The 22,103-nt window shown below is 33.8% G+C and overlaps 1 protein-coding gene across 1 annotated transcript in view; it reads right to left on the reverse strand.

Annotated features, from left to right (window-relative positions):
- Positions 1–22,103, reverse strand: part of LOC149774614 (transmembrane protease serine 9-like) — a 79,604-nt gene that overhangs the window by 46,537 nt on the left and 10,964 nt on the right. Inside the window, exons 4-7 of the mRNA XM_089944947.1 lie at positions 19,647–19,811; positions 15,009–15,185; positions 7,480–7,720; positions 821–966 (exon numbers count right to left, since the gene is read on the reverse strand). Coding sequence (XP_089801073.1) covers positions 821–966; positions 7,480–7,720; positions 15,009–15,185; positions 19,647–19,811 — 729 coding nt within the window. The remainder of the gene's footprint in view (positions 1–820; positions 967–7,479; positions 7,721–15,008; positions 15,186–19,646; positions 19,812–22,103) is intronic.

The raw sequence follows: 22,103 nt of genomic DNA on the forward strand, positions 1-22,103 counted from the left end.
TGAGCAGAGTATGAGTGCATTTGTTCAGAAAAATACCCCTCTTAAACACAACTCTAAATAAATGACCTAGTAATGTTTTTTGAATATCTGTATCTCTGATGAATGATGCATAAACTTGATGAAGACATGAAACGTCCATTAAATTAAACCATTTTTTTAAAAGTCTAGACATAAAATGACCATGATAATGTTCCCTTTATAAATCGCAATACAGCAAAATGTAGAACTCAGTCTGTTAATTTACATTTCATGTTACAGATGATTGTGATGACATTAAATACAACAAAATGAAAATCATATCGCATGTGTTGCCTTGATTTATATTCACACATGATTTTTATTTTTAATTTTGAATTGACCTTTTCCATCATTGGAAATGCTTTCATATTATTCATTTTGAGTTGCTCTTTTGAATCATCTGACATGCTTTTACGTTATTCATATTAAATTGTTCTTTTCTTTCATAAGACATGTTTTTATATTATCAATTTTGAATTGGTCTTTTATTTTATAGAATATGCCTTTAGCGACGCATTCCTCGTCAACTTCCATAATATATGCCTTTTTTAAGCTTTGTATAGCCAGCTAACTGCATATGTCTCTAATATGGATCATGATTAGAAATGGTCTTACAAAAACAATTTTCTATGTAATTGATAGAAAACTATCAAACGTATATACCAGTATATTTACATTATAATGCATATTTTAATCCTTTTGAATCAATGTTGTAAATATTCTTGTAATATGTCTGGTTACGGGCTACAACATGTTTATCCCAAAGCAGGTACAGCATCCAATATATATTATAATGCTATACAGCGAAGTGTGAGATAAACATCCGCGTTGCCATTATATCGCTCATGGGTGAAGAAAGAAGCAATCCTAAACTCCTTCTCATGGCTATCATAACCCGTGTTATCGTGGTCACCTGTTCTCACAACGATTTCATCACTCCTGAGACCTCTATGGAAACAGAAACATAAAATTACACATGCTATTTATACAAGTAGAGATCGTCTTCATGACAGAAAGAATGAGAATGGGAAACCTAAAATTAATGTCCAAAACAGTTAAAGCAATCCAAGAGAAGTCAATGTATTTTACTTTTCTGTTCTTCTTAAAAACTCACTAATATGTTTGAAAAAATTCAAAACACCAACCCGTATCTCTGGAGTAGCATGCATTTCTTGATGACCAATAAGTGGTACGTCCAGACATCATATAAAAGTCTTATTTTGAAAACACCATGTCAGTATGACAATCAATTTAAGGGAAGAGGCATTAACAAGGCTGTCACGATGGCCATTATGTTAGCCATATTGATTGTGAGATTAGAACAATTAACTATAACGATAACTGGACATTATAAGAAGTAATCCAATAACATTTGTAAGCCATAGTGAATGTACAATCTGCACCACTTATGACAAACTAAATATCATAGGTCCTGTATTGCAAGTAAACTTTCCAATAAAATATTTTTCTCCTAGAATACGTACCTGATTACATTAAAATCAAATATATATGCCTACTATCTCCTCATAACTGCCAGCTCAGTTATGGAAATTTGGCTGTTTTTATGTCCATGTTATGTAGACAAGGGCAACAACTCTGCACATTACCGCTCCATTCCACCTACAGGTCCCGCTAATCGTGTGAATGGATGCTTGCATTGTGGGGAGGATTGGTGTGTATTAAAGTAATACGACTGGGTGAGCATTCTTGAAGCATCCTGGCAGAAACAAAACATACTGCAAAACATTGGGTGTCGCCTTCAAATACGTTCCCATATCACATTTCATTTGGAGAATAGGTAATAGGTAGACGGAATGTCCCAACGTATTTCTTTGGTAATTTCTGAGTGCAAAATATTGAAGGTAAACCCTCTCTACTGATTTTTGAGTTCAAGCTGCACAACTAGATTTGACAGGGTTTATGTGTGGGAAGAAAAAACAAAGGAAATCATCTTATCGCATACAAATTATGGGTGAATCCATTTCAAGATGTACAGTGTGTTCATATGGAGGTTGCGCTGATCTCATCCTTGTCTGATTGTTGCTTGTGCAAATGAGACTGGACCTACCAGATCCAGGGCTTGCTGCTTTGGAGCTATGTTTGAATGTGCGTGCTAATCACAATGATAAGTCCTGAGGAGTTATGTGCTATTTCTCAGGTATATATTCAAGAAAGAGGCATGTTTGAGTTCCACAATATGCCCAGTCTAATTTAGATAGCACTTGATCTTACATAATAGTTCCTCTTTGAAAGCCTTCTGGATTGTGTTAATACAAGAGTGAAGTCATAGGTCTCCTTTTCTATTGCACAATGATGGCAAACGATTCTTGATGACGAAACTGGATTGCATCATAAGGATTGCTGATCCATTTCATCAAAACGGAAGGCTGACTGGCTCAATAGTGAGTCCATGGAATTAATTGCATGCCAAGGTAGATGTGATCAGGAGAAAGGTTTTGTTTTAAAGAAGTTTCCGCTTCAGCAAGGTCAGTGCTGAAAGGGTGAAATTTTGAAATTCAGGCTTAACATAACAAATGATATTTTCCACTTTGGAAAAAAGTGTGAATGATTAAGGTATACGAAGGCAAAAGAATGAAAAGTCAGAGAGGTCTTTGCTATGACCAAGATCATCATAGCCACAATGATCGAAGGATGTTCCAATATGATAGAATGTTAGCCAACATTTTGTCATAGAATTATAAGAATAAATGAATGCTGCCTATGTGACAGACGCACTCAAATGGAAATTGTGTTATTTTTACTCGTAACCAGTCCTTGAAAACAATGTAAGAGGGGCTCATTAAAGGCTTTTGATACATCAGCACATTCAAGATTTGGAATTCATTCAGAATACCACTGGAATCCATTATGTATGCTCTATAACTTTTAACTTCTAACTTTTAGGATTCTTTGGGATTTAGAGAAGACTACTCTAAGTTACTTTTAAATTTCCATATGGTGTCTTAAGCAAATAAATTATTCGCTGAATTTTACATACCTGTTTAATTTCTCTTTTTCAGTTGCTTAATTTACTGCACAGCCATAACAACAAACTTGTTCTGAAGACAGTTGCTCTAAAAATGAAGACGTTCATGATAACGTTCATACCCAAGATACTGACATGAAGGCCTGTGTCCTACTGGTTACTGACAGTGTCGAAGTTTGGTAACAGATGGGCTTTGCATCCAATGAAACTTGCATTTATATACACAGTCACATCCTTTTAAGTGGCAGATTTAATGATATTTATGTTGTTCGCAAAACTTGGTTGCACCATTCATCCAGGAATGATACTATTTTGCTCGTTATGCTGATATTGTAATCGAGTGGCATGGAATATGAGTACACGTGTGAGCTGCAAATGGCACACGTTTAAGTGATACAGTAGGACGATTTGCATCGTTGAGATAGTAAGGCCATCTGCAAAGGTCACATGTAGAGGTGATCCAGGAGGATAAGATCTGCCGCAGCATTACACAGTCTGAGGAGAAACTCCCTCGTTATGATCCACTATATGTAGGAAATGGATTACTTGAGAATGACAATTCAGATGAATGGGAATACGTAAGTGATAACGATATATAAGAAATCCATATTTTGATCATTTAAGATGAATTAGAGCTGATGGATATAGTACTCTTCATATATGCGATATATGAGACATGATACTACTTGCTAGCTTTGAATTTTTGCATTCAGCATACCTTGTTATTATAGTTGACTCTGAAATGACACGGTAAGAGATTAGAAACAAAGGATGTTCATAGAGTTAACTACATTAAATGAATGCCAAAAATATCTCCGCTAAATTCAGGGCGATAAAGAAAAATATTGCCTGTATGATCATGAACCTAAGCATGTTCTATTAATATGTGGCCTTGTGTAGGTATGCAATCAAATAACACATAACCTATACAGAAAAATAATGCATACAATATGCTGAAAATTCCATAATAAATCTGAAAAGTAACAAAATCTTTCAATAGATGGGCATGGATTTTGAAAGTCAAAGTGAATACTAATTTCACTTCCCTAGTGGGAGCTTAAAACTAGCAGTACTAGGCGGGATATATTGCCCTTTGTCTATATACAAAGCTATTGCCTTTGAGAGGGCTGGATTTTGTTAGATAGTAGGACTTATGCAGCTAGCGTTATTGGAAATGGGTAACGTATTTGAAGGAGAAGATATCAACAAGACCATCTGCTCAGAAATAGTTGTGATGAAAAACGTTCAACTTTTCCATTGTGATAGACATAATGTGTGTCAGATCAGTCCTATTTTCATTTAGAACCAACTGAACATTATACATAGTCTCTTCTAGAAAATCCCATTCTGTTAATTTTATGACAATCAATTCAGAAAGAGTAGAAACAATACTACTTTCCAAAATCGCCACTGTGGTTTTCATATTGGATATACAAGTTTTACCGTTTTATTGTAGAACCCAATCAACATCCTTATAAGTCTCTCAGTGAAAATCATATATTGATATCACCATCTGTTCAGTACAATAGTGATCAGATGTTCCAATGGTCGCTATAGAGGATTCATTAGTTCTCACATCAACTCCAACGTCATTTAGGACCAAATATGTTTCTATTTGAGTTTTTTCATGAAACGTGCATCTTGATATTACGATCTATTTGGGATGGTACTGATACCAAGACATTCACTATATTGGATGCATGAAGGGCACCATTTCATTGCACGACCTTCAAGAAGAATAGTGTACAGTGTAATGGCAATCGTCCCATTAGTTTAAAGGTGATAATATATTTTTGCTAATATATTTGAATCCCTGACAGGCTCATGATGAATGACAGATGGACGTTTTACTAAATGGCATTGAATAACTCCTCTGGTAAATGACTAACTGATCACATAAAGTGAACAAGGCAACTGCTTCACCTCAATCTGTTATGCTTCCCATTACAGTAATCTGCTTTCCATCAATTTCTATTGTTTCCCATCAATGTGTCATGCTTCCCATCAATGTGATTTGCATCCCATCAATAGGTTATCTTTTTCATCAATGTGTTATGTTTCCCATCAATTTATTTGGTTTTAGAATATGCTTGCAAAATGAGAGGAAAATGTAACCTACGTTTGTAATCAAGGACTATTAAAATGAATATCGATAGACCTATCAAGTTGCATCACTATGTAATTCTTTGGTATCGTGTCACAAGGGACGATACTGTACCAAACAATACAATGGCGATGAATCACACTGAAATAATGAAGACACTGCCCTAACATGTCTTTACATTTAAACAATTAACAACACGTTTTTTAAAATTAAATCAATGATAAAAAGTACGCTAAACAAAATGCATGTGTCTTTTTAACGTAATCGTAATTACAGAGGTGTATATACCCCATTAACATGTACGTAGTTTTCAAATTAATTTCTGTTACACATGAAAACAATTTACTGATGTTGTCAACGGGAAGTGATAGTTTTAATTCACCGTAATATATTCTCCTAGCAGCCAATCTGTTTTGATCTGTTACTTTAGAGCAACATAGAAAATAAATCGTTTTGTTGTGTAATGGATTCGTAGAGTCACCTCAAATCATTACCAAGTACAAATTTCCGTTTACACTAAACATGTACTGTCTCTATCTCTTTCTCAACTAAAAATCAATTAAAGGCCATGCGTTGGGACTATTTATTTGATAATTAAAGTAATGGCTATACATTAATATTTTCAATTTTCTTTGCTAATATTACCAGTGAAATATTGTGTGAAACGGCAAGCAATCAGATTCAAATTTAGTTTATTATGAATGCGGTCTAACAATAAAAACATTTGTTTGTGTGTATTAGGTTTTAAATAAATACATATATAGTATGATATCCATTGAAGGAAACCGTTTTCAAAATAAACGAAACTCTATTTGCTGACCAGGCAATACATAACATATTGACTATAACGATTTTTAATGTTTGTTCAATTTTTAAATGCATCAAATGACTGAATATTGTTCATTTTTTTTCAATTTCTCGATATATTAATGCGTTCTTACAATTTACATACATGGTGAAACCTGGATCAAAAGATGCAGAAAATCTGGATCATCGATTACTCAGATTGGATTTGAAATGTGATAGAATCTTCTATATTGTTCCAATGTTTTTTCCACCTTTTATAAATTAAATTTATTTAAATTGTAGAGGAGAAATTGAACCGGCTTGCGCATTAGCTGGTTATCTTTATGTTTTAATCTAGAAAACTTGAGCTGTTACCAAATTAATATGTGCAATGGATCAGTGTCTTAAAGCCTTGCCAACTATTTGCAGAATACACCGTTAAATAAGTGCAAGTGATCCATCTGTAGGTGTGAAAACTTTTCATTCTTAATCAAATTTTATATAGCAACTGTTGGTGTTTTGAAATTAGAGCCAACGCTAATAGTCTCCACTTTATCTTAAATACTATAAGGTAGGTCGTAATGTTGATGCGTGACACATTTTCAAGCCATGAAATACAAATTTGTACATTTCGTCTTAATACATCGACGATGCACGTAATTATTGCTTTTTGCAATTTAGAATACAATCTGAGATGTAGGTGACAAGGACCAATCTTTGCTTTAAATCCTGCCCATCTGCAGTTGCACTCACATTATAAGTTTAACCACAGTGGTAAGATGTTAGCATTGACATCGTTGGTACAATTTTCAGGTAATTTTTATCAAATTCTGGACAGTGGGGTACAGTGACCCAATCTTCATGTACGACATATGTTAGTCTCATGTCCATATATACAGACTAGACAGGAAGAATGGACACAGTTTAATGCAATTTTTAATAAATTCTGGTAATTGTATCACATAAATCTACTGATGCTAAGCAAATCCTCTCTTTCCTAAGAGAAAAACCTAGTATAAATTTGGAGGTAAGATGACAAAATCTAGAGACGTTATTTCAAAGTAAAAAAAAAAAATGTTATATGATTTAAAATCTTGAAATAACTAATACACAATCAAGTCGATCAATTTATGACACCAACCGTGGCTGAGCTTTCTCAACTTCTACCTCGGTATCACTAAGTCGTCCGAATTTGATACATTAAAAAAAATCAGTGTAGCTTTCACCAATATGACTATTATATATCCGACTTATTGAAGTCATCGTATTCATAATTGAAATGCTTAAGACACGAGAAAGTGTTAAATGAAATCAACGGCCTCAAATCTGGAGAGTGAAAATCCGATTCAACAGATTACATCTATATCATAAACAGCAGTGATGTGATGTATTGAAATGATCTTTTACCGAAATGCCTATATTTTGTGATAGAATGTTTTCCAATGAAGATGTCACTCTGATAACAATTCATAAATATCGTATGTTGGCAATACGGACAACTGAAGCAATGTTGCAAATATATAACATATACTTATGCCAAACTATACACTTATGTAAGCAAAACAACAGACAGACCATTACTCACTGAAAGCAATGAGCAGCACTCAGGATCCAGTATTCGCTGAGAATAGTACCACCACAGAAGTGGCTATCATACATAGTGCCTACAAGACGCCTGATCCCAACCTGCCATGGGTTTGCTCCTTGGACTGCATTCTTTCCTCCAATTATCTTCTCAAGTTTTGGTCTTGGAGCTACTTGCTTCTCCTCAGTCACATCCCGCTTGCCGCGCTCCATCAATGGCCTTTGCCCACAGGTTACAGGTCCTGAAGGAGATGGATTATATTACAATTGGTGACATCCCTGCCTAAATAGAAATTCGTGTGCTTGCATTAAGTGATGACTGGAGAAAAATGTGTCTCTTAATACAGTAAGTGAATGTGATTCATACTAATAATTCAAAATACAAAGCATTTCGACAGTAAGTAACCACTTATATCCATTTGTATATCAGATCAACATAAGGCATGTAGTATGTCTAGACGTTTGTGTTTGTGAAAAATTCAAACTGTTTGAAAGGCGATTGAGACTGACCCTTATCCCAACATAAATGTTGACAGATGGGTCAGATGAATCTCATAATAGTATTTTAGGTGCTACTAACAAGATCGTCTTCTCCTGGTCACACAATGAGTCTGCTATATCCGCTTACATTGCTTTGGCTACCCCAGTTCTCTATGTTAAAACTGGTTATTTTATCCACCCTCCCCCATATATATATATATATATATATATATATATATATATATATATATATATATACATATATATATGTCACTGTGTGTGTGTCGGTATATACTAACTGGCCTACCAATATTGTGTACGATACTTTTAAGGTGCATATTCCTGAGGTAAGGTGATGTTGCTACACTGCATTTGTATGTGCTATCCCTGTTTTCACAGTGATGTAACTACATTTCAGTTTACCTGTTATTCCTGTGCCTAATGTGTTGTAGCTACACTGCATATTGGGTGCTATCCGTGTGCTTAATGTGTTGTAGCAAAAATTACTTTCAGGTCCTATGGCTGTGCCCACTGTTTTCAATCTACAATACATTTTAATAGCTACTCTTAATGTGTTGTAGCAACTATGCATTTTATGTGCATATACCTGTGCTTAAAGTGTTGTATCTACAATGTAGCTTAGGTGCATATCTCGGTGCTTTATGTTTTGTCCCTGTAATGTAGTTAAGGTGCTATACCTGTGCTCACTGTGTTGTAGCAACTATGCATTTTATTAGCTATCCGTGTGCTTAATGTGTTGCAAGAAAAATGCATTGTAGGTGCTATACCTGTGCTTAACGTGTTGTAGCAACAATGCATTTTAACAGCAATCCGTGTGCTTCATGCGTTGTAGCAACACTGAATTATAGCTGTTTTCCCTGTGCTAACTGTCCTGTAGCTACTTTGCATTTTATGTGATATACCTGTGCTGAATGTATTGTATCAAAACTGCATTTTAAATGCTATCCGTGTGCTTGATGTATTGTAGCAACAATGCTACCATTAGGCGATGTTCCTATCATATTTCTTTCTACTATTGTTTACGACAGTTACGAATATATCATGTGAATTCTTGCAGATGAAATGTCTGTCCCTCATTTGATATCGTCATTAGTCTTCTTGACTATTATCACAATATGTAGCTAAGTCCAGCAATCGGTTAAAATACAAACGAATTCCACCATTCTGATTGCAGCGATAAACTAAATTGATGGTGAGCCTATTCCCCTTTATTTCGTGGATTGCACGTGGGAGGTTGATGTTAAGTGAAAAGAAACGTCTTTTTGGGTTCCATCCTATGTGGTTTATGTTCAACGTCGTTTCGTAGATTGTTATAATTTTCTAAAACAAATAGCACGGCTGATTTAACATTGAGTTGTTCCTAATGGGTTCGGTCTTTTGGTGTAGCTCCAGACTGATCAATATTCCTCCCTCCATATATCGTTTTTGTCACCCGTAGCTTTTAGTTTTCACCAATATTCTGTTTCAACCTATTATCTGTATTGTGAACTTTCGATCCACAACATACCCACAGTACAAGTGCGACATGAATATAAGACTTAAACAAATTATCTACTTCAGAGATTCGAATGCATGCGTCCTGATGTACTTCATGAGAGAACTATTTTTATAACATTATCTTTTCAACAACGTGAGGTTTTCTTAAATACTTCAAATACATTTCAAGTGCCAGAATGTGAAGAAACTTCCTGTTATATTTAAGCTGTGAAACATGTCTTAAGAGATTACCCAATACAGTAAGGGGGGGTGGGGTCTGCTCTGATTTCCTTTTGACCCGGACTATTGAACAAAAGCTCTTTATGTCAATAAACATATTCACCATGATTCAATGTCTTGATCACGATTTCACTTCACTTGAACATGAAACGCTAGGTTCTAAATACAAAATGGACAGGTTAACATTGAACACCAACAAATGAACCTTGTCGAAGTGTGCATAGGTGGATTTTTTAAACGAAATTTCATGAAATAAGGTTGATTACATAATGCTCAAGTTATTGTCGGATATGGAACACCAAAACGTCAATAGTAGTATACAAGTTTGATTGTATACGAACGCATGTATGTATGAATGTGTGTACGTGTGTGTGAGAGAAAGAGAAACGTGAAATTCTCTCCAGGTATAATTCACAATTATCAGGTTGTTTAAATTATCTCATTCTTAATATTCATATCATAATCGAAACTACATTTATATGTTCTCACAGGCAAACAATGTGGACAAGCATTTGTCCAATTTCAAATAGTTCGTACAATTGGAGATTAAATATACATTTTCAGCCGATATATATATATATATATATATATATATATATATATATATATATATATATATACAGTTGTAATAGCTATTTTAAACCACATTGCAGCATATGAATGATTGATATAATACAGACATTTGAATCTCAACTCTTTACTTTAACTAAAAATATATATCTACTTATTTTCTGAAGATATCGTATTTCATCATCCCATGTTTATACACAAGGCATGATATTCAAGGATAACATAACCTTTGCCACTGCCTATTTACATATTACAAAATTACAGAACGTAAGCAACCATATCAAATTACTCGATTCCTCAATATACTTGACATAAGACTGTTTTATAATAAAGTTGTTTTTATGAAAGATTAAAAGCAGAATAGTACACTCAAACATGATTATTCATTACAGATGTATGATTATTTAAACTTTTAAAGAATAACATACGATGCAACATAACAGCATATCGTCAGAAGATAGTTCAACAATCCTGGAATCATCTGATATTGCTTGACTTGTTCTTAATTTTGACGTGAGGCCAATACACGCTCAAACATAGTAGCTGTAATGTTACTTACCTAGAGTGACGGCTCTCATGGTGTGTTTATTCTCGCTGATGTCACGGTGGGAGGGAATGTTAAGAGCAAGGTGAAATCTATTCCCCTCCAATCCATGCCTTTCATGTGACATTTTATTTCCAACAATTGTCTCTTCCAACCCATTGCCAGTTTTGTGAACTACCGATTCACAGCAAATGCATTTGCACCAGTGCGACATGAATGCCAAACATGCGAGAATTATCCATGTTTGAGATCTCACGGCATGCATCTTGATGTATTTTATTTTACCTAATTCGTAATAATACAACCTATTAATATAAAATTATCTCTTTCGTCTGCATGTGTTTCTCTAATACCGCACATATGTTTCAAGTGCTTGGATATGAAGAAACCTCAGGTTATATTGACGTTCTGTGACGTGTCATAAACGGACCAGCCAATGAATTAGAAGGGAAGGAGGAGCTTGAGTTTTGCCTGGAATCAGAATTTGGACCGAAATAACTTTTTGTCAGTGACTATAATGGGTATCATCATAACCTTTCTTTAACCTCACGAGAAACATCCTTGAACAATTGTTTTTCAGAATCATAAAATTGAAAACTGGTCAAATAATTACATCCCTTCAGATATTAGATGCAAGATCTCAAATGTAAACTTTATAGGTAAACATAGGATACATATTCGTCTACCTTGTCTAAATCTGTTAAACTGCCTTAATATGGCCTGTTTCACTGTGATCATTGAACGTTCTCAATTAGATTACACACGAACGTCATCAGTTAACCCTTGAGTGTATGTGTGTATGTGCGCGTGTGAAGAAGGGAGAGGGAGAGGACGTTAACTATCTCGAGCACGCTTACGCCACGATAGTAGGCTGGCAACATAGTCCAGTCGTAGTGCACATTTTATAACCAAACTTCGTCCATAATGTTTATCATCAACAGTTGATATAAACACATTATTTATAGTCGAAATTTGGGTATACACTTTGAACGATCTATTTAGAAACTATTTTGAAGACCAAGAGATCAAGGTACATTTTCTTTTCGTTCATGCAATACAAATAATGGCTTTTTGCAAACCATATTTACCAAACTTGTCTCCATGATGCAATAACGTGATTTGCATTTTTAATAATCTAAGTAACTTAGTCACGTTGATCGTTTTTCTCCAGTTTGATAGATGCAATTTGAAAAAATGGCTACCTTAAGTAGAAGATACATAAGTACTTTCCTAAACATTACAATTGTCAATCTCTATCTTACATCTTAACATTATGTTTGTCATTTTCTATCATACAGCAAGCATGACATTTGTTTATATATTTTATATATCAAGCATTAAAGTTGCCGGTATACAATTTCAAACAATACCTTTCTCACTGATTATCATACACGAAAGATTACTTTGCTGCTTTCTATTATACAACACACATACATTCATATGGTGATATATGTGATACACCAATCATTAAATTTGTCACTGCCATTCTTAATTCAAACACTACCTTTCGCATTTAGTATCATATCTCAAACATTAACTTGATGATGTATATCATACAACACACATTACCTATGTCGTCACCAATCCGTTGGCGTAACTGCTTAGAGTGGCCAAAGGCTTATACACACATTGATTGGTGCTCAATATTATGCAATCATACATCAAGAATATCCTTTGCCACAATCAAACATCAAATATATCCTATATATATATATATATATATATATATATATATATATATATATATATATATATAATGACAGATAGAGAGATAGCGAGAGACAGTGTGTGTGTTTTGAGGTGTGTTAGTGGGTGTGCGGTGGTGATGGGGGTTTAGTGTGTAAGTTTTGGGAAATGCAGTGAACTCATTCAAGGAATAAATCTGAATTGTACTGCAGTTGAATTGGTTTTATTTGTGAATTACTAGTATCCATTATGTAGCAAATATATTGCAAAGTAGAGATATTTATTGATTACACTTATCCATTATGATAAAACAATTATGCAGACTGAAGTTATAAAAAGTTCAGATTAGTGAAATATAGTTTTTATTATCTTACATTATTCTCATCTTATAACAAATCTACAATAGATGTTCCTCAAGACGATGTGGCCACATCCCTTTGAGAATTATGTATATCTCATACAGATATGAGTAACGGTACAAACAATTTGTTTCATGCTTAAGTAAGACCCGACATCATTTATTTTATTATAGCTTCATTTTTGCTTGTATCCATGTCAGGAACTCTGTGACCTTTGCATACACTCCGGGCTTATTAGCCAAGGCACATCCATCCCCCCATGATGTGGCTCCTATAACTGTGTATTTACCTGAAAACAATAGTTTCAACTGTAAAATAACAATATAATGTCTGTTTTGAAAACTATAAAGAACTAAATGATATTTTTGAGCTCTAAGGAGATGATGTATGAAGCAGATTACATCGTAATACAATGAGTTCTTCAAGGTACTTTGGGAATTGGTCTATTAGATATACTGCCTCAGGAATGGAATGAATGTGACATCTCTATATTACATTTTCCTAAGATAATGATCACAAATTTAGAAAATGATTTTCTCTGACATATAGGTGTTCCATTCTTGAACTCGTAAATTAATTTTAGAAGCCTGCCATAAAAAGGTGATTGTTATGGGTGTTCTCCATTACATCCACACATGATTAAGAAAGGTAATTCACAATTGCATCATAAGGAGCAAATCATTAGTAGGAACAGACTGAACGGGATCATTGATAAAATCCTTGACTAACTGCGTGCAACTGCATGCATGAGTACGTTTAGTAGTTGCATTATCCATGCTAAATATGTCAAGAACTGTGCTTATGTCCATAAAAGCATATATATATATATATATATATATATATATATATATATATATATATATATATTTCCTTCAGAACATACTTCCTCCGCCTCTGGATTTTCTGAATTAATCCCACCCACCCCACTTTTCACCACTTGCCTGTAAGCCATATGATTTTTTTTCAGTTTAAACTTGTGCTGTACCTCATTGGGAATGTTATCGTGATGTACCTCACTGAGAATGTTATTGTGGCTACATGACAGTAGCAACCATTGCAATTTAAAGTAATTAATGTTTTAATAACTACTGTTTCTTTTCCTTTAATGCTGGACAGTGTAAACGTCTATACTTTTATGATCATGTTAATACGATTATGCTCAAACCTTTTTCGTCTGTATTTGTGTTAGCATGGAATTTTCAAATGTAAGGCTTCTTTTATCTAATCAATCCTAAATGAAAATAGAAATATGATACCAATCTGACATCCAATTTGGCCACCATGGCAGTCAACTATACAGACTAATTTCAATGTTACGTAGCTATTTATAGCACTTTGGGTTGTCCTGATTTATCGTAATAAGGTCATCATAATACCAGTCCTTCAACCAATGAATGCCAAATTTATTCCTTTATTTTTTTAAATATTGTTAGAATGATGTTTTCTTTTAACACATACTTCGTATCTGCCTTCACTGACAGTGTATGTCTTATGCTGTACTCGTGACTATTTATAGAAGTGGTATTCTTAAAAATATAGTAATCCTTTCAGTTCGAATAGAAATAAACGCAGTTCATTTTGATCACGAGGTAACATTCTGACCAATGGAAATGTTACTTTCCTTTACCATCCACTGGCATTGCAAATGCATGGGGTTGACACCATAAGACAGCATATTCTATTTAATTGGTTTTAATTGAAAATAGTGCCAATCTGATGTGAAACATAACCACAGCAACAGTCATATTGAAATCTTTACATTTGAACTCTTTCGAAATGAAGAGTCAGATTTTTATAGGATTTCAAATGTAGTCTTTGCTAGCTGTCTTGCTAATCCTGGATGAAATATATACAGCTCGTGTATCACAGGAGCCATCTGGAAACTTGTGTTATTACACTGACTCGAATATAAAAACCAAGATCCAGACAAAACTTTGCAAGGCAATATGTGGACTTTAAATCATTGATTATATCGTTTTGTATTTCTCGCTTTCGTTCTGTAAGATTGACACCGAAGGGTTGCTTCTGTACTTGTTATAGTAAAATCCTAACGGGTAGCAGATCTGCCACTCAAAGAACTGACTACTCTAACTGTAGATGACCCCAACACAGACTCCCACATCAAAACGGAATATATTAGCAATACATTATTACCGTTTATGTTACACACAAAAGGTCCCCCACTGTCTCCACTACAGCTATCCACACCTCCAGTATACAAGTAACCAGCACAAAACATCCGTGGAGTTATGCGATCTTTGTATACACGCTTACATTCACTATCACTGATGATGGGAACTACGGCAGCTTGTAGGATGTCTGGAAGGGATCCTAGAAAAGTATAAAAGTAATATCATATATTTTCCTATAAACTGCTCAACTACATGAATGATTAGACATTCAATTACTCAGAGCATAATTATCTTAAGTATTCGAACTTATCGGTAATAACAATGTTTTTGTCATATAATGGTCACGTTATACAATGAGACTTGTGTCGATAGGTGGTAATTCAGTCCCCATATCCCTGTTTAGTGAAGAACTTCGTTGTTAAATTCTGAAGATAGTTATGCTCTGAGTATGAGAAATTACTAATGAATTATCCCGACCAAGGAAGCAACCTATTTCAGTTGAACATCTAAAGCTCAGAATAACAGCTAATTTGGTCCACACTGTGAAATATATATCACATTGTGTTTATTTGGAAAGCTTTTGTCACCATGAAAACTATAAGATCTAATTATCATTCAGTTTTTAAATCTAAATTACCTAGTATCATATTCTCAGTATAATGATCCACCCAGCTTTGAGATAAGTGTATAGACTCGATAGATTGAATCTAATTTGGGTATTTTGACTATTGTCTTGCAAATTCATTCATATTCTAGCAATCCCATATCCCCATATTTTACTGCAAACAGGATGTTCTTCCAAACGTAATAGACTATCATTGTCATCTGTTACTCTCCTAGAGTTCTGAGTTTACATTTGCTGAAAACATGCTGGTATAGGAATCAAGCTTTAATAACGAACAAAAACCTCTTATATACCTTTCTTGGTATTTTCTGCTTTCTGCTATCATTAGCATAACCTACAACATTTTTAGTATTAACTTATTTGGATTTCCTGATTAGATGCCACTAAAAGGTTCATTGATTTGTGAACTACTGAAACAGGTCAAATTATCTTAAGACTTTGTAACTCAAAAATACAATTATATATACAACACCCATAAAAGTTTGTTCATGGTATTTTAATTTATCGCATCTTTCTAGCATATATATTCATGGCAAACTGTATTCAGTCACTATACCTATATATATATATATATATATATATATATATATATATATATATATATATATATATATATATATATATATATATATATATATATATGTATATATATATATGCAAATGTATACAGTACATCAATATCCACACCTATATATTGATGGTAAACTTTATTCATTTTATCAATATCTATACCAATATCAATATATACATGTATGAGCCACACCTGGTAAAATTCCTTTCAAGTAAGTTTCGATAATTAGTTTCAATAATTATCTATTTTAATTATTGGTAGCCACTGCAGTTGGAAAATCAACGTCATGGTACAAACCTGATAGATACCGACACTGGGTTGATACATGTATGATTTCTTCAGGTTCAGTCAAGCAGACAAGTCATTCCATAATGTACTATTCATGGTAATGGAAGCCATATTTGTTGGCAGATTGGCATAATTGATATACAATAAATTTGAAAGATTTAATTTGAAAGATTTTGCTACTTTAAATCTTTGACCTCTGGCCTCATGACCACCTCTGTTTATTTTATCTAATATCAATGTAACGTCTTCAATGATGCAAGAATACTAGTCTAAAAATATGATAAGATTCTGCAAAGTTGCTGTTACAAAGATGTTATATAAAGAATTTCTCTTGTATTAGTCAGGTCGCCAAGTGGTGGCTGGGTGACTATTACAAAGATGTTATATAAAAGATTTCTCTGTCTTTTAGTCATATGGCCAGTGGTTGCTGAGTGGCTACTACAAAGATGTTTTATCAAGTCATATAGTTAGTGGTTTTGTTGTGACTCTTGAACACTAATAGCGAAAACCAACAAGATTTGTAAAATTTAGCAAATGAATTCTTTCCTAGATTATAATTCAAAATGAAACAATGAACTTACATCATTCTAAATTAAATAACACCATATACTTATTTTGTATCACACATCCAAATGTTAAAGATCAAACTGAATTATAGTGATATTCCGAACAAATTCCATTGTTGAATGTGTTCATGTTCCTGAATTATTGAACATGGTGGTGTTCCAATGACTTACATTTTCATGATATGCTAAGTCTTTGATTTTGCCACAATACTATAATCCAAAATGTCCTTGTCTCATTTCAAGATAATTCCAAATAATCCGGTCCAAGAATATTATTGACGAGCAATTTGCATTTCCTATAAATAGTAATTTAAATACATTATTCCACAAAAATGAATAACCCGATATAACCATATAACCAATTCTCCTTCAAGATGTTAAGAAAAGAATGAATCATGTTCAGATCAACAAAAGTATATACCCCTCTTCTTTCCCTACGTCATAATTACCATTTTCTGGAGATACTCTGGCATTTATGGAAATTTCCATTCTAGAAGTGTCTAGGGTCAGAGTCAAAATTGAATATTTTAACTCAAATTATGTTAAACATGGTTACATTGATCATGATTGGGATATTTAGTCCTCAATCGCACAGAACATATTAACTATATATTATTATTGAACTTGACTTTAGCCTAAGGTCAATTAAGCATTATATATATATATATATATATATATATATATATATATATATATATATATATATATATATATATATATATATATATATATATATATTACAAAACAACATTAAAAAGGTCAACAAATAATACAAATTAAATATTAGTAACATTTTAGGAGAAGCAGAACAAAACAGATACAGCCTATTACAAATATTGAAAACTTGTTTCTGAAGTGTCACCGTCAACTCACTTCATCACCCACCCCCGTTTTGGCACATATGTTTCAAGTCCATGTTGTTATATATTCTATTTGTGAAATATAGTATTAACTATGATCACTATCCCTCAGTTATTGCATCTGGAGTTCAGGTTACAGGGAAGCGTCCTTATTACATATGAAGTTGTAAACTTTGACCTCCTGTTTAACCTAGGGATGCAGCATCTGAAACCTGTATTGTCGTTCATCCTTTCTCATGATATACTAATAGCATACATTATCACAATATCTAAATTAATGTAAAAGCTTCAACTGGTGGATATGATTAATTGTAATGATGGATATGATTAATTTCAATGATGCATATGATTAATTAAAATACGGCTATGTGTTTACATGTAAACATGGATCCCTACACGGCTAAAGCTCATTTGGAGTACCTGACAGTGCACCTGCTTATGGAAACCTTGATGCCATGCAATGGAGTTAAGAATGTTCTCAGGGTAAAAAGCCGTGACCGTTATTTCCGATTGGCTTGAATAGGATTTGAGCCAATGGTTGTGTGTCTAGGTAAATGACTAAGTCTCAGATTAGTGGGTAGTACTTAACATTTGTGTATGTCTCGCCACTGGGTAAATGCGTACTTCATCCAGGTTTTCCACAACACAGTCAGACATGTGATATCAGCCACCAATGGGGAAAAGTCAAACGGGTCATTGTATATGGGCGACTGCTTATTACAAACCTAAGGCATTATAATAAGTACTAAAATTACTCAAAAGCAACATGCTTTGTATAATTCAACAAATAATTTATTTTCCTAGGATAAAAAGTGACAATACAAAAATAACTTACTGTGACTATTCTAGAATTTTTAACACAAGTCCTAATGAAAACAGTCTAAATAAATTTTAGCGGTATTCTAAAAATCTAAAAATCTAAAAAAGTTTGTGACAATGTGCGAATAGGCTGTTATGGAATCACAAAAATATAATCAAAACATATATCCTTATTTGAACTTCATTATAAATCCAAACCTCTAAGTCCAGGGATATTAATTTAAAGCACTTTTTATTTCCAATACAGAATAATTTGAATAAAATAAATTTGCTCAAATCATCATTCTGCACAACAATATTACAAAAACGAGATTCTGCTCAGGTGTTAATGTAACACTGAGTAATTGTCCAGTAAAGAAGATCTACATAAAAAACTAAGACTACAAAAAACGGATGATGGTTATTTTATATGTGTAAGTGTTGACGGTCTAAGAAATGAAAGGTTGATTGTATAGAGGGCTATAATTGTATATAGTTACGTTTTTTATGTTAATATATATGCACATACCAATTATTTATGAGCACCAGTGTAATAGAATAAAGGGTATTAAGAGTGTATTGAAACAATGGATGACAACTTACATGTTACCTAACGGCAGCTTCAGAAATCAGGTCACACTAAGTTCTTTATTAGTTACTCTTGATGAGATACATCAAATACAATGTCATATGTGTAGGTAGAAAAGATTCCAATATACAACGGGCATAACGAAAAAACAAACGCAAAAATTAGCAACAAAAAAAAAACACAATACACCTTATCCCGTAAATGTTGATTGTGTGGGGATGAAACACACACAAATAATCGGGACAATACCTTATGGACTTGAGAATTCCAGGTAACTACGTTAGAACTATCAATATATCGTACCTACCTTTCAACAGAAATGTAAGCAGCAAATGTTTTGAGCACCAGCAAACTTTTACTTACTCATAGACGTTTTCCCCCATCCTGTAATGTGGCACTGCATTCCCGCTGTGTACTCAGTGTTACTTTGTGGGAGGCATGCTGGCTGTACATAGTCATTGAACACAATGCCTCGCCCATCCTTGGGTCGAATCTTAAGAAGTGCCAGGTCATAATCATGATTTACATCTATAATTAATGAAAATTAGTATCAATACATTCTGGACTCAAACACAGGATGAAACCCGTTGTACATTTCTTATCAATTGAAAATACTTCATATCTTTTGTACTGACCAACTTAAATAGAATGTGGAAGTGTTTTTCAACTAAAATTTACTGCAAATATAGGTCCAATGTGCAGCACCGCAGAGAGCTGTTTGATACACTAATAATACACTACTGATGCATCACACTAAAATCAGTCCCGTTGCAATATATAGTTTGCTTATAATCTATCTCTTTCAAGAGTCATATATGAAAGAGGAAATAAACATTCAAACAAATACATTTGGTAGCTGACAGTAACATTAGTAAATATATGGCACTTTGACACATTTGATCTACATTGCTTCCAGCCTCAAAGACGGTATTTTTTGCAATTAAAAGACTTAATCATTGGACTTATGGTGTCATGTGCTTCAGCATATCCAAGGAAATATTTTTAAAATTCAATCCGAATAATGGCAGGGTAAAATAATACAATTCAGAAAGATCATTAAAAGGTAATACTGTAAAAGACTTAACAACTGCCATAATGTCCAAAATGTATAACAAATCAACCTATTTTGCCCATCATAATCACTGAAATGAAACATGAATGCGTTTCAAAAATAAAATATTTTACTTGCTTAACTTGCCATGTTTCTATCATAATAATTATACTGTTCCAATGTATGTACTTCATACTAACACATTCATGCACTAATAATGAAAGCTAATGCTTTTTCTAGTTATGGTTGTTGTTGTTGTTGATGGGTTTAACGCGGCAAGTATTAATGTTGAAGAACGAACCCGGGAAAAACCCAGGAAGAACGACCGATCCACGAGAAGCTACTGGCAAGCTTTCTCACATACCCACATTGGCCAAATCCTAGACTCGATCCTACGCAGACACAGGTGAGATATCAATGATCCTAACTGAGAGCGCTTTAGACCACTCAGGCACACGGGGCTCACTAGTTATCTAGTTATGGACACCCATTCACGCATTGATCATGCAAACACATGAATGTACTAATCGTACGCACCCATGAATGCACTAATCATGCACACAAATACATGAACTTATCATGCACACACATGCATTCACTAATCATGGAAAAGCATGCTTGTTCTAGATATGCCAAACATACATTCAACAATCATGGACACATACGCTTGTAATAATTATGCACAAACATACATGCACCAATCAAGCATACACATGCATTTAATATTCGTGCATATATATGCATCCGATAATCATGCACACACATGAATGCATTAGTTATGTACAAACATGCATACACTAATCATGGAAACGCATTTTTCTTCTAGTTATGCACACATATGCATGCATTAATAATTCACATATATGCATGTACTAGTCGTGCGCACCATATGCATGTACTAGTCGTGCGCACCCATGAATGCACTAATCGTGCATACACATACATGCACTAATCAGGCACACATATGTATGTGCTAATCATGGAAATGTGATTAATGATGTACACACAAGAAAACACTAATCATGCACACACACATGCTCATACCAATCATGCACACACATGTATGTACTAATCGTTGACACACATGCATTCACTAATCATGCAGAGATGGTAGAGATCCGTAACGGAGAGAGCTTTATACATCTCCGTCACACGGGGCCCTCTTGTTATCTATTTATGGACACACATGCACGCATTATTCATGCAAACACATGCATGTACTAATCGTACGCACCCATGAATGCACTAATACTGCAAACACATACATGAACTAATCATGGAAACGCATGCATGTTCTAGTTATGCACAGACATAAATGCAATAATCATGCACACACATTAATGCACTAATCATACACACACACATGGAATAATCATGCACACACAGGAATGTGCAAAACATGCACACACATGTTTTCGATAATCATACATCATGAAAAATGAGAACATCTGCAAATAATGTAAAATAAATACTGGTAAACGTATATTTAATGAGGGAGAACATATCACTCAGTTATACTAATTAATTGGCAATGGTTTTGTCATAAGAATTAATTGAAAAGAAGCATTATAATTTCACAAAGATTAATTGTTAAATGTATTTATTCCTGCTTCAAGATTAGTTCATTCATCTCCTAATTCCCTATGCAGTCTTTACCTTTTACTCAGTTAAATTCATTCCATCAAATTAAAAACACAGATGTACACATAGCTGTAGAAATATGATCATCTTTGGTTATACTGGTTATGTGATGTTATTTTCACTGAAGA

The sequence above is a fragment of the Sinohyriopsis cumingii genome, unplaced genomic scaffold (assembly GCF_028554795.1).
Source record: "Sinohyriopsis cumingii isolate HCF-2022 unplaced genomic scaffold, ASM2855479v2 utg000160l, whole genome shotgun sequence".
Taxonomy (NCBI): Eukaryota; Metazoa; Mollusca; class Bivalvia; order Unionida; family Unionidae; genus Sinohyriopsis; species Sinohyriopsis cumingii.